Raw genomic sequence first — 12,247 nt, forward strand, 5'->3', positions numbered from 1 at the left:
GGGACATGATTGAGCCTGGAAACAATTGGGGCAGCAGGCAGTTGCCAGCTCTGCGTGGAATCATGATTCCTCAGTACTTCACCTCTTGCCCAGAGACAGGAATGCCTCCAAATCCTCCCCCCCACCACAAAAATAGGAACATTGCTTTCCTTTTAGAACCTGCCTGAAATATATTCCAATGGGTAAGAAGCAGCAATAAAACGAGCCCAGGAGAAGGACATGAAGCACGCCTGCCTCTGTGCTCAGGGACAGACAGGGTAGGTTTGGTCAATTTCTTTCAGTGATTCTCAGAGGGAACATGGGGGGACATTTAAGCCAAGAAGTCTTCCTGGTGAGCTAAAAGGGGAAGGGGGAAAGGGAAGGGTATCCAATGCCAGCACTTTGGTACAGGGTGGGGTTTCTACTGTAGCCACTGTCTGAACAACGCTTGGGATTTGGCACTGGAAGGACTAATCCTTCCACTCCTTCTTGATGGTCAGGTTCCACTCCCAGGACAGATGGTCTGTCTTGTCATCATCTGTAAATTTTGATTTGATGTTGTAGCTGCCCCGGGCCAGCATACCCTTGGGGGCTTCCTCCATAGGTGTTAAGAACTCATACTCCTCAGCACGTGGCCCATAACTCCCAACCATGTAATCAGTCTTGTCAATTTTTACTCCTTTCCTGAATGTATGTTGAATGTACTTCAACCCTGAAACAATCTCCTTGTTCACCCGAAATGAGATCTTTATCCGGTACTCCACACCTTCCTTTAGCACAAACGCCTGCTTCTTGAAGCTCTCCAAGTCACCAGCAGCAATGGCTACATTTCCAAGCAGGGCCTCTTTGTACTTGCGTAAACTCTCATCATCTTTGTCTAGTTCCTGGATCTCCTGGATGCTCTTCTGGGCAGGGGGCCTGTAATTGACAGAGTGCTCGTCCTCTTCATTTTCAGCGGCAATCTGTGCCAGCTGCTCAGGAGTGGGTTCTTGCTCAGCCATCTCTGCAAGTTCAACCTATGTCTCGCTGTTAGCACTGCTGCTGCCGCCGCCGGTGACCAACGCCGCCCGCCACCGCCCAGATCCCCCCCGAGCGCGCCCCCGCACTTCCGCAATCTCAAGCTAAATTTGAAATTTTGTGTAGTTTTCAAATGAGCTACATGCCAAAATTGAACATATAACTCTGTTTTTTATAAGATAAGCTATAGCATTGCAACAAAAAAAATCACAACCCTATAATTGTTGATCATGTAACTATGTGTGTTTTTACAGAGACAAGTAAAGAAACCTGCAGTTCTGCATTCTTCTAAATGTATTTTTTGTCCTTGGATTCTTATATAGGTTGTTTAGGAGGCTACTGTTATTTGGTGGTCAGAGAATGACACTTTGCATATCTTAGTGACTTTTCTTCCTATATCCCAGGATTCTGCCCTGATGTAAGCCCTAATAAGCAATCGGCACAAATTAAGTGAAAAGAAGTGGGACAACTAAGCAAAGAAAGCTTGCCTTACACGAGAAAGAAAGGAGAAAGAGGTGGTGTTGTAAAGAGTTGTTTGGGAAGAGACAGGGCAAGAAGAGATGGGTTGTTGTGTGGAGGAGAACAAACAGGTGAGATTTTTCTGTCCATGAAAATGGATCAGTGTTTAGTAAGGCTGTGCATATTGATAAACCAGAACCAAAAATAAACCTGAAATTATAATTTTTGGCAATATTCGGGTTTTGTTTCAGCAGAATACCAAAATCTGGGTATCTACCCAAAGTCAAAGAGGCGATTTCCAAAAGGAAGAATAGATATTCGGCTTTTTGGACTTTGGCTATTTGCCTTTGCTCAGATGCACGGGAGAACACAGCATTCTCCCATTTTTCTATCTTTAACTGGTTTTATTAGTACCCCATAGTTGGGGCCCTTTTGAGGTAGGGGTTGGGTGCCAACTTGGTCAGATCAAACTATCCATCACCATTCAGTGGATTAATCTGGATAGCAGAAGGGGCATTTAAAAGGTGGGGCTCACCCAGTCCCGCCGGATGGATACACCCTCCAGATAAAAGGACCAGCTTCAACAGATGCTGATCCATCCAGCTTCTGAAGAAGACTCCTCACCCATGCAGATGAGCAATCTCCTTCAGAAGAGCTGCCTTGGTCATGACTTTAGCTGGCTCTGATATCACCACCACCACTCATGAAAACCTGCTCTCAAACTAAAGGTCACCCTGAGTAGTGGCTTCATTCCCCCACACCGTGACCATCTCTTGAAATCAGATTTTGATGATTATATTAAAGGGCAGTTCACAGGAAGTCATTTGCCACCAAAAGAAATGTTTTCTGTGCCTTTTTTTCTTGAGAAGTGACCCAGATATGAACGAAGCCCCCAGACTCTTAAGAGCCAGTCTGCCAATGGGCTTCTTTTTGCTAGTCCTCAGCAACGATGACCATCTGAACCTGAAAACCGATTGACAGCTAGGCTTGCAAATGCCTGGAGGATGGGGGTGACCCCTTTGCGGGGCCATAAAATTGGACCCAAGTCCAAACTTCACCAAACTTTGGTGTCCATCTAAGGAGAGTCCCTTGCAAATTTGGTGACTCTACCTCCAAAAATGCCCCCAGGAGCTTCAGAAAAATATCCCCTTGGACTATAATGGACTTGCATTTTTTCGGGAAACCAGGAAATTAAGCTCAAATACTAATTTACCGATATGAGTATTCAGCTTATTTCGGGTTTATTGAAAAAAATTCATGTCCAATAAACCCGAACTTGAAATTTACTTTTTTTTCCTTTTTTTTTGCACAGCCCTAAGAGCTAGCGTCAGCCCTGGTTAGTATTTGGATGGGAGACCACCAAGGAATACCAGGGTTGCTGTGCAGAGGAAGGCACTGGCAAACCACCTCTGTTAGTCTCTTGCCATGAAAACCCCAAAAAGGGGTCACCATAAGTCGGCTGCGACTTGACAGCACTTTACACACACAGAAGCCAGCACAAAATAATATCAAAGAAATAATTGTAAAGTCCAGGAATTCAGAGTGACTCCAGGATGATAATCTATAGATTTCTTGGTTCTGATGGAGTTGGGGAGGGGTCCCAAAAAGGTAACAAAAGGTGATTGCATTCCAGGCAGGATGGATGAAAGGGCTGGCAGGGTGGAGGCTTGACACATGCCTGAAGCATGTTGGCAGGTTACATTCAGGCAAGGTCAGTAAAAGAAATCAAGCCCACCTGGCTGATTGATAATAATTAGATTTTGTACTCAGGAAAACTCACCCTTGCTGTTGAAATCAAACTGATAAATCTAGGTGGATACCTGGCTTTGCAAGACCCCATAGCAATGGGTAGGCATGCAGATGTCGTAACAGTGAATCAGTCTCCCTCCCTTCAGGTTTTGGCCACTCATTAGCATAGCCTGAGGAGAGCCTTGACATCACCTTCTCTAAACCATGGCATTACTAGCTCCTAAAATGGCTGCCAAAGCAAATTTAGTCATGATGGAGTCAGAGCAGACAATACACATCTAGGAAGGGAGTTCCTGGTGACACTTCTTCCCAGAAGACCAAATGGGCAATCTGATACCATCTAGCACCATGTTATCTTTTGAAAACTATTTATAATTTCACACTTCAGACCATTTTTGAAACATCTGTTTTATGAAGAGTCCTAGAGAACTCAAAAGTTTGCATACTGTTGCATGTTATTTTAGTTAATCTGATAAGTTATTGCATGCGTTTAGTTTGGAGATTTCCATAACGGCAACTTTATCTTCAGTTTTGAAACTTGGTGGCATTAAGAACTGGATAACAATGAATCAGAAAGTTTAACATATATGCAATTTTTAAGAAGTATTACAATTAGCAGTAATCATAGGACAGAACTATCTAATGCAACCAGTTTTTTCTTGTTTGAGATTTCATTACTGCCTTAACTGCAATTCACTCTGAAATCATTGGAATAGGACTTGGCATCCCAATTCCCTAAATAAGATCAGTAAACAGAACCGTCACTTTCAGTTCAGTTGACCTGATTCAGAAGAAAGATCAAGCAGGAGAAACTCTTAGAACAAAGCCACCTAGTAGTTTGTCTAATACCCAATACAACTGTCAGAATCAATAGATCCAATAGATTTTTCTTACAGACAGGTCCAAATTAGAACTCTATCCAAACGCATGGTGTTAGGAGGTATGTGGCCTCTAGTACATGAAAAATAAACCCTCTTCTTCTCAGGTGTCATTTATTTAAAGTTATTCAAAGTTTAAAGGGGAAACACAATATAGACTTAATGGTGGCTAGATTCCAAATAGACCCATGCATTTCAAATCCATAGCATTGTCAAATGAATGTGAAAAACTGAAATATGTTCACAAGCAGTCAATACTTTCCATCCCATCACTTTCTGCGTGCTTACCTCTCAATCCTCTCCTGGGTTTGCATCTGTCATTCCTTATTTGCTCGGTTCACCAGATTAGTGTTCGCCACTCTTAACCACTACACCACGCTGGCTCCAGACCTGAATAGCTTTGCATAGCTTTAGATGTAGGACTATATCATATGACCAATCTCTGTATCATATGACCAGCTTGGTGTAGTGGTTAAGAGCAGTGAACTCTGATCTGGAGAACCAGGTTTTATTCCCCACTCCTCCACACGAAGCCTGATGGGTGACCTTGGGCCAGCCACAGTTCTCTCAGAACTCTCTCAGCCCCATCTACCTCACAAGGTGCCTGTTGTGGGGAAAGGAAGGGAAGGCGATTGTAAGCCTCTTTGAGACTCCTTACGGTAGAGAAAAGTGGGGTATAAAAACCAACTCTTCTTCTCTGCAGATCAAGTGCACCCTTTGAGAAGGACAGAAAGTCCTTCTACACCTGGAAATGTCTGGGAATGGCTGGTCATTGCCAATGACAAGGCTTGATTGCTCGAGATTGTAGCTCGAGGGTGCAGCGAATAGAAACAGGAGGTAAGGCTATCAGAAATGATGTCTAGATATTTGAGATTTAAGTAACCAAGCATTGAGTTATAAATTGGAAATTAAGGTAGGGTCTAGAAAATGTGAGTCAGAGGGCTAGGCTGGCTTCATGATGGGATTAGAAGACCATCTGAATGGAGTTGAGGAGATCTGGGTGTGTGCGTCTACTGCAGGATAGCTATAAAAATGCTAAATGCTTGTCTGTTGTCTCTTTGTTTGCCCTGCACCTCTGGTGTCTTCTTAAGGAAAGCATGGTAAAACAAGTCTGGACCTAGCCCAGTCAGCTTTCTGCAGCATTGGCACAAACAAGATGGCTGCCAGGAGACCCCTTTTGTCTCTGGCTGCACAGCACTGTTCCATCCTTGCACACTAGCTCCCGTCCTGAACACCTTGTGGGGTGTACCAGGGTAGCCTAGGGCCTATCAGCAGGAGGAGATGTGCATGTGTGTGTCTGGGAGATGCATGGTTCCAGTTCTTGGCATAGTTTTTTGACCTCCTTTGTTCTCCTGAGTCCCTAAGGCAAACAAACAGAGAAGAAATTAAAATTTAAAATTTCTTTTACATTGTAACAGGCCCATAACAGTGAGTTGTGCCTCCCTTGAAAGACAGGGCTAGTTGCCAAGCAAGTTGCAAATCCCTCTCCTTTTGACCTCTTCCAACAAATATCATGACTGGGCTGTGTGCCAGAGCAGAGTGCCAAGCTGTCAGGCTCAGCCTCGTCATTTAAAAAAAAAATTCTAAAGATTTCAATTGTAGGAAGTTAGTTTTATTTTCAGATTATTCTTTTCTTTTTATTCTCTATTTAAGGTCATTAAAACAGACTGTGATTCTGCATGATTAGATTATCGCCATTTCTTTTTGATGGGTTTGCTTCTAGGGTTAAGATGAACGAGTATCATCGCTGAAAGCTGTACCATGTGACCATTCTGTCAATCAAATCATACCTAATCAGCCCAGTGCTATGAATCACTGCACTAAGGACACATAAAGCATTCTAAAGCTGGCTAGCAGTGCAGTCCTATGCAGAGTTACTCCAGTTTAAATAAGCAATGACTAAGAAAGAGATTATTTTTTTAAAAAATCCTTGTTTCTAGGAGAAAGCATGGGGAAAGGGGGGGGAGAACCAGTATTAGCATGTTTAACAATTTTGATGACCTCATGTAATCAATATTACATTTAAAAGCCATCATCTAAAAATCATGTGTGGGACACAGAGAGAGAAAAACAGGTGAGCAATTTTGTGTTCTGTTACCAAGAACACAAAATTGGGAGGTAGAACATGAAAGCAGTATCAAGCAGCATACATATGATTATTAAAGCTATCAAAATGCCCCCCCCCCCATTCCTATACTACAGTGTGTCAAAACTGCACATTTTATGGTCAAATCTCTAAATTGTACAGTGTGCATATGTATTTGAAATACTCGTTCTGGAAGCCTACAAGAGAAACACAGGGGTAACATGTTATTTATTGTTGTCTGATGACCAAAGTGATTTCTGCTGCAGCTCTGTTATCTTTTCTCTGTACTGGAATATCATGTTTCATTGAAAGTTTGACATTCCAGATATTGTGATGCTGCTGTCACCATTTCAATTTTGCTTTACCTTGCTTCATCTTGTGTCCTCCATCAATGTATTAACAAAAATATGCAACCACAAATACTGCAAACACTTTTATATAACTGTGTGTATAATTCTCAATAGACCTAATGACATGTTTTTGTGGAACATATAATGAATGTCTGTTTCCCTACTTCAGCCGAAAATGCTGGACATTTATATATCATATATATTCACTTATGAATACTTTGCAGTTGTGCTAGAGTTGAGAAAAGGCTAGAACATTCTGTTTATGTCTTCCTACACCACAGTCACATTCAAATCTTTGATTCTGATACCAAGCAAAGTTTCACTACTTTATGAAATGCAATATATTAAACTTAAGGTGCACTATGCATGTATCACCATTGTTATATGGTGGGATTTCAGCATGCTCAGAAGGTAGTGTTATGGTCTAAAAATGTCTAGGTTTTCAGAGCACCTATTTGTTTACTATATTGTTATCTCAGTTTTCAATCAAAAGGGTCTAACAGTAATCCAAATAAAAGTGACAACAGCAGGGGAGGAATTGGGAAGATCTGCTCACAGGTACCTAAGGCCTGGGCCAAGTTCCAGGGCTCTTGTTCTTTGGCTCTTAGCCTGAGGATTGCAGCCTAGAGCTAGGTAGAAGATTGGCTAGCAGAGAGATGAAAAATCCACTTGTCACTGAGAAGCCTCTCTTCCTTTCCTGTTCCCCCCCCCCCCCACAGTTGTATTTTTCTGTATTGTAAGGTTCTTTGGGTTCCCATTGGGGAGCACAGTAAGATATAAACAAACAAGTTCAATAACCATATGTCTTGGGGAAGAGATTCTCAGCAGTGCTGGATTCAGTCATAGGGTTGCCAGGCATGGCAGGACAACCGGTTGGAATCGGGGAGGGGGCAGGAACATGGGGGAGCATTGTCAGTGAGGGCTTGATGTCACTCCCATTGGGGAGCACAGTAAGATATAAACAAACAAGTTCAATAACCATATTTCTTGGGGAAGAGATTCTCAGCAGTGCTGGATACAGTCGTAGGGTTGCCAGGCATGGCAGGACAACCGGTTGGAATCGGGGAGGGGGCAGGAACATGGGGGAGCATTGTCAGTGAGGGCTTGATGTCACTCCTGGGGAAAACCTAAAAGTGACATAACACCTCTCGAAGAATCACCACAAACTCCATGGTAATATCGAAGAGTCCCCACTGATTCCTCAAATAGACTGATGGAAGCAACATCACACCATTACCCAACAGTATTTTTTAAAAATTATTTTTCTACTGCTGGCCACAAGAGTGGCAGCAGGCAATGAGAACCAGGGACAGGGCATCCCCCATCTCTGGTGGGAAAATGGCAACTGTGTTCAGTCATGATGGGGAGTTGCCTGGTTGCTTCCTCTCCAGCTGCTGATGCCCTCTTGATAGCAGTTTGATATGAAGCAAGGAGGTCTCTCAGCTGGATCCATCTAGAAATGACAGAGGAATGCCCGGAAGCTTCCCACCTTCCCTCTCATTAATGGAATGATGAATATATGTCATTCAATAAACCTTTTATTTAAAGATTGCAAGCTTCATGACATACTCCTTCCGTAAAACATAATGAGCTTCAGCCCTGACAATATATGCTGGGGAGGTCACATCTCTGGCTTTGAGCTGAAAGGCCTAATTACATTGGGCAGCAATCTGGGCTAACTTAGGCCCATGTCAGCAACTGTCACACCCCTTCTTTAGCATGTAGTGCCAAGAGTTTAATTCAGTATTTTTCATGGCAATCTATGCTGTATTGGTATAAATACTAGAATTGCTGTGGAAGAAGCAGCCATTCACCAATAGATGTCAAAGATTTAATTTTTAAATCTAGCGATTCCAAGTGTATTTAATGTTAAAAGGCAAATTACCATTACAACAAGCAAAGTGTGTGTGTGTGTGTCGGGGGCTTTGACTAGCTGAGCTGGAGTCCCTCCCCGCCCAATCTAAATAACGTAGCTTTCAAAGTTCTGTGATAGATCAGTCACTGAAATTTACATGTGCACATCTGTGAAGAATGTCCTTTAAGAAAGTTTGCCTTTATGGCTTTTGTGGCTTAAAGTCTTTACAGTGCAGCCCTAAGCACAGTTATACTCTTCTAAATCCTTTGACATCAGTGGACTTAGAAGAGGGGATCTCTGATTAGGATTGCACTGCTAATCACATAACACGACTCTCACAATACCATTTAGCCTGCACTCTAGAGCTGCAGGATTTTAATTATGTCTTATGTAGACTCTTGAAACACCACTAGCAAATTGCCTTGTGGTTATTTCATAACTGCACATTATACATCACAATAATAATTCCATGGTATGTAATCACTGTCCCTAGCCCTTCACCTCTTCTGTTCCTTGTAACCTTTTTTGTTTGTTTATGTTCCCTCTAAATCTCAATCAAATGATAACGAATAACCCATGATATCCCTATAAATTTTACTCTGACTTCAATGCTCCCAAATTCTAGTTTAAGTAGAATTATTAAAATGAATTTAGAAATGGGCAGTTTTTCATGGCTTTTGTTCTTTAATATATTTGGATCTCCTTTCTTCATTGGCATTGTACTACAAAGGAACAAATGGAAATACCGTATTTTTCGCTCCATAAGACACATTTTTTTCCTCCTCAAAAGTGAGGGGAAATGTCTGTGTGTCTTATGGAGCGAATGCCGGCTGGACGCGTGCGTGTCGGGATGGTGCGAGCCGGCATTCCCGGGTGGGGAACGCCAGCTCGTACCGTCCGGACACGCATAGGCCCAGCCGGCTCCGTGCTCCCCACCCACCTCCCAGCTGGCCTTCGGGGCGGGGAACACCGGCTCGTGCCGTCCGGACTCTCGGGAAGGGGGACGGTGGGGGTTTAAACTGCTCTGTGCTGCCTACCCAGGCAGTGCAGAGCAGTTTAACCTCCGCACACTCCCCCCCCCCCGCGCTTCCTGGTCCCAAGGCTCAGCTGTTGGGCGGGGACCCGCTCAACAGCTGAGCCTTGGGACCGGGAAGCGCGGGGGGAGGATAAACTGCTCTGCGCTGCCTAGGCAGGCAGCGCAGAGCAGTTTAAAGACCCACCGCCCCCCTTCTCGGGACTCCTGGGAAGGGGGACAGTGGGGTTTAAACTGCTCTGCGCTGCCTGGGCAGGCAGCGCAGAGCAGTTTAACCTCTGCACACTCCCCCCCCACTTCCCGGTCCGAGGCTCAGCTGTTGGGCGGGACCGGGTAGCGCGGGGGGAGGTTAAACTGCTCTAGGCAGGCAGCGCAGAGCAGTTTAAAGACCCACCGCCCCCCTTCCCGGGACACGCCCAGCTGGCTCTGGGCTGCCCCGCCCGCCTCCCAGCTGGCCGTCGGGGCGCGCACTCCCCAGCCGCATTCGCTCCATAAGACAAGTTTTTAGAGGAGGAAAACTAGATTTTTTCTTGTTTTCCTCCTCTAAAAACTAGGTGTGTCTTATGGTCAGGTGCGTCCTATGTAGCGAAAAATACGGTAACTGAAGGATACTGCAAAATTATACAAGCTCAGATCTCTGTTTAAAATTGGGAGATATAAATGAAAAAAAGAAGGATTACTAATACATTGATTCCACTTTGGCAGAAGGTCAGGTAGTCTGAAAATTCCAAAACCCAGGGAGAAATTTGAACACTAAGAATTTGAGCAACATCTCCTGTATTGCCATGACAGACTGTCAAGGTTGCCCTGCATTGTTCTGAGAGAATTGTCCCTCTGTCTCAAATCCAAGACCCTGAAACAAGACCCTCCTTTGATAACACAGCTGAGATTACCCTGGGTCAGAGCCAGTCAATTCCCAGCAACAAACCACCATAAAGCTAAATGGGCTTTATTATAAAGCAGGCATCTGGAGGGAGAGTGTACAATTCCTTTCTTGGGGTGAAAAGAAAAGTTTGTGGGTGTTCTGAAACAAACGAAAACATGAGTCCATTTCATTATGTCCCCTCTCTTTTTTCCTGCACCATGGATAGGAACAGCAAATACAATTTGTTAAATAATACGGCTAATGAAATAGAACCAGACAAGACTAATAAAATCTTAAGTGCTCACTGATTCGGTAGCAGTTTTTGGTCACTGCACAATTATGAAGTGTTTACAGGGTACACAGAAGAGGCAGGCTAAGCAATGACCATTTTCCATCATGTGCCACCTTAGCTCTAAGAAGACAGTGACATTGAGCTTTCCTGAAAGTTGCTTGTCCAATATGATTCCTTCTTTTGTGACACAGCACTGCAATGGCACCACTGATTAGAGAAGGATTAAAGAAGAAAAAGAGTTTGTGTGCAAGGTGGAAGTTCCCGTTTGGAAAATGTCATCTTTGTAGTTTTATATATTAATACAAATGCAACAGTCTTCACCACTTTTAAATTCTGTGCTGCTGATAAATGTTGCGATATTTGTTGATTATCTCTGCTGTATGACAAAAATGTAATAAACACAGTCAGCTTATTCTAGGGGGGATATTTTACTGTGATGTGACCTGTGTTAACTGTGAAGAGGGAAGAAGAAGAGTTGGTTTTTATATGCCGACTTTCTCTACCACTTAAGGGAGACTCAAGGAAGTCAAACGTCTTGTGGTATTTAAGGAACCTTGCAGAAAGACAACCTTCTTAAAATGGAGATGATACTGTCCTTGGCTCTGCAGACCATAAGGACAGAGAAATAATAATACAGGCATTAGAGCCATTAACTATGGGAGCAGTAAGAATTCAATGAGATTGAACCAGGCAAATGGAAAGTAATGCACAACAGTAAAAATCACATGACTGGTAAATTTATTCAGTGTTAGCACTCTTGTCTTTTCATATTATTCATGAATTTTGTAGGCATATTTGCCCTTCAAGAAGCTTTGGTCATGTAATTTGAATGTTTAAAAAACCAACAGATTAATAAAAACATTGGTTGTGATTACTGAAATTTTCTATTCATTTTATCTTCAGATTCAGATAAAATATACCCCGGAAGAAGTAGAAAGTATACTTCTTATAGCTCAGCTCTTGAATTTATAAAACATTGTGTATGGAATATAGTTGTGAATGTTTTCAGGGACTGATTTCACAGATGTGTCTGGTTCCTCAAGTTTACAGCGGTATGAGCAGGCTGGTGCCAAAGTTCCGGATAAGCACTCTAGAACAACTGCGAGTTTTTGCTTGGGCAGTTAAATTGGATATTGCTTTACCCTTCTGTTTCTCAGGGAGCAAAGTGAAATTATGGCATCATTTTTATATTACTGGTAATGTAACAGCATGGAGACATTCATCAAAGTCAGTTCAAGGACCTCACAGCAAAGAAAATTTTCAGAAGCAAACAATTACAAGACCAAACTAGAAATTCTGTTCCTTATTTCCCCCCCCCCCCCAATAAATACAGGTGGGGGTTCTCACTATCTTTCTGAATGGAGTATAAAGCTTTAAGTGATAGAGCAAGGAACCTTTTATGGTTCACATGGGGGGAAGGAGACAGGAAGGGGCTATTTTAGTCAGCTCCATTTTCTAGCAATAGGTTTTCTGCTGTGGTAGCTGTCTGCCCAGTCGCTCTCAGAAAGAGTATAGGAGAAGCTGGACACCACTGGGCCAAAAGGGAATGTTTTGGGCTCCAATTCAGATTGTCTTGGAAGGTGGTTCTTTCTTTCTTTCTTTCTTTCTTTCTTTCTTTCTTTCTTTCTTTCTTTCTTTCTTTCTTTCTTTCTTTCTTTCTTTCTTTCTTTCTTTCTTTCTTTCT

The 12,247-nt window shown here is 43.0% G+C and overlaps 1 protein-coding gene across 1 annotated transcript; it reads right to left on the reverse strand.

Moving 5' to 3' along the window:
• Positions 1-320: 320 nt before the first annotated feature.
• LOC130482745 (rho GDP-dissociation inhibitor 1-like) lies at positions 321-1,002 on the reverse strand. Its single transcript, XM_056855586.1, has one exon. The coding sequence runs from the start codon at positions 978-980 to the stop codon at positions 450-452; it is 531 nt and encodes a 176-aa protein (XP_056711564.1). The 5' UTR covers positions 981-1,002; the 3' UTR covers positions 321-449.
• Between the last annotated feature and the right edge of the window lie 11,245 nt (positions 1,003-12,247).

The sequence above is a fragment of the Euleptes europaea genome, chromosome 9 (genome assembly GCF_029931775.1).
Source record: "Euleptes europaea isolate rEulEur1 chromosome 9, rEulEur1.hap1, whole genome shotgun sequence".
In the NCBI taxonomy this organism is placed as follows: domain Eukaryota; kingdom Metazoa; phylum Chordata; class Lepidosauria; order Squamata; family Sphaerodactylidae; genus Euleptes; species Euleptes europaea.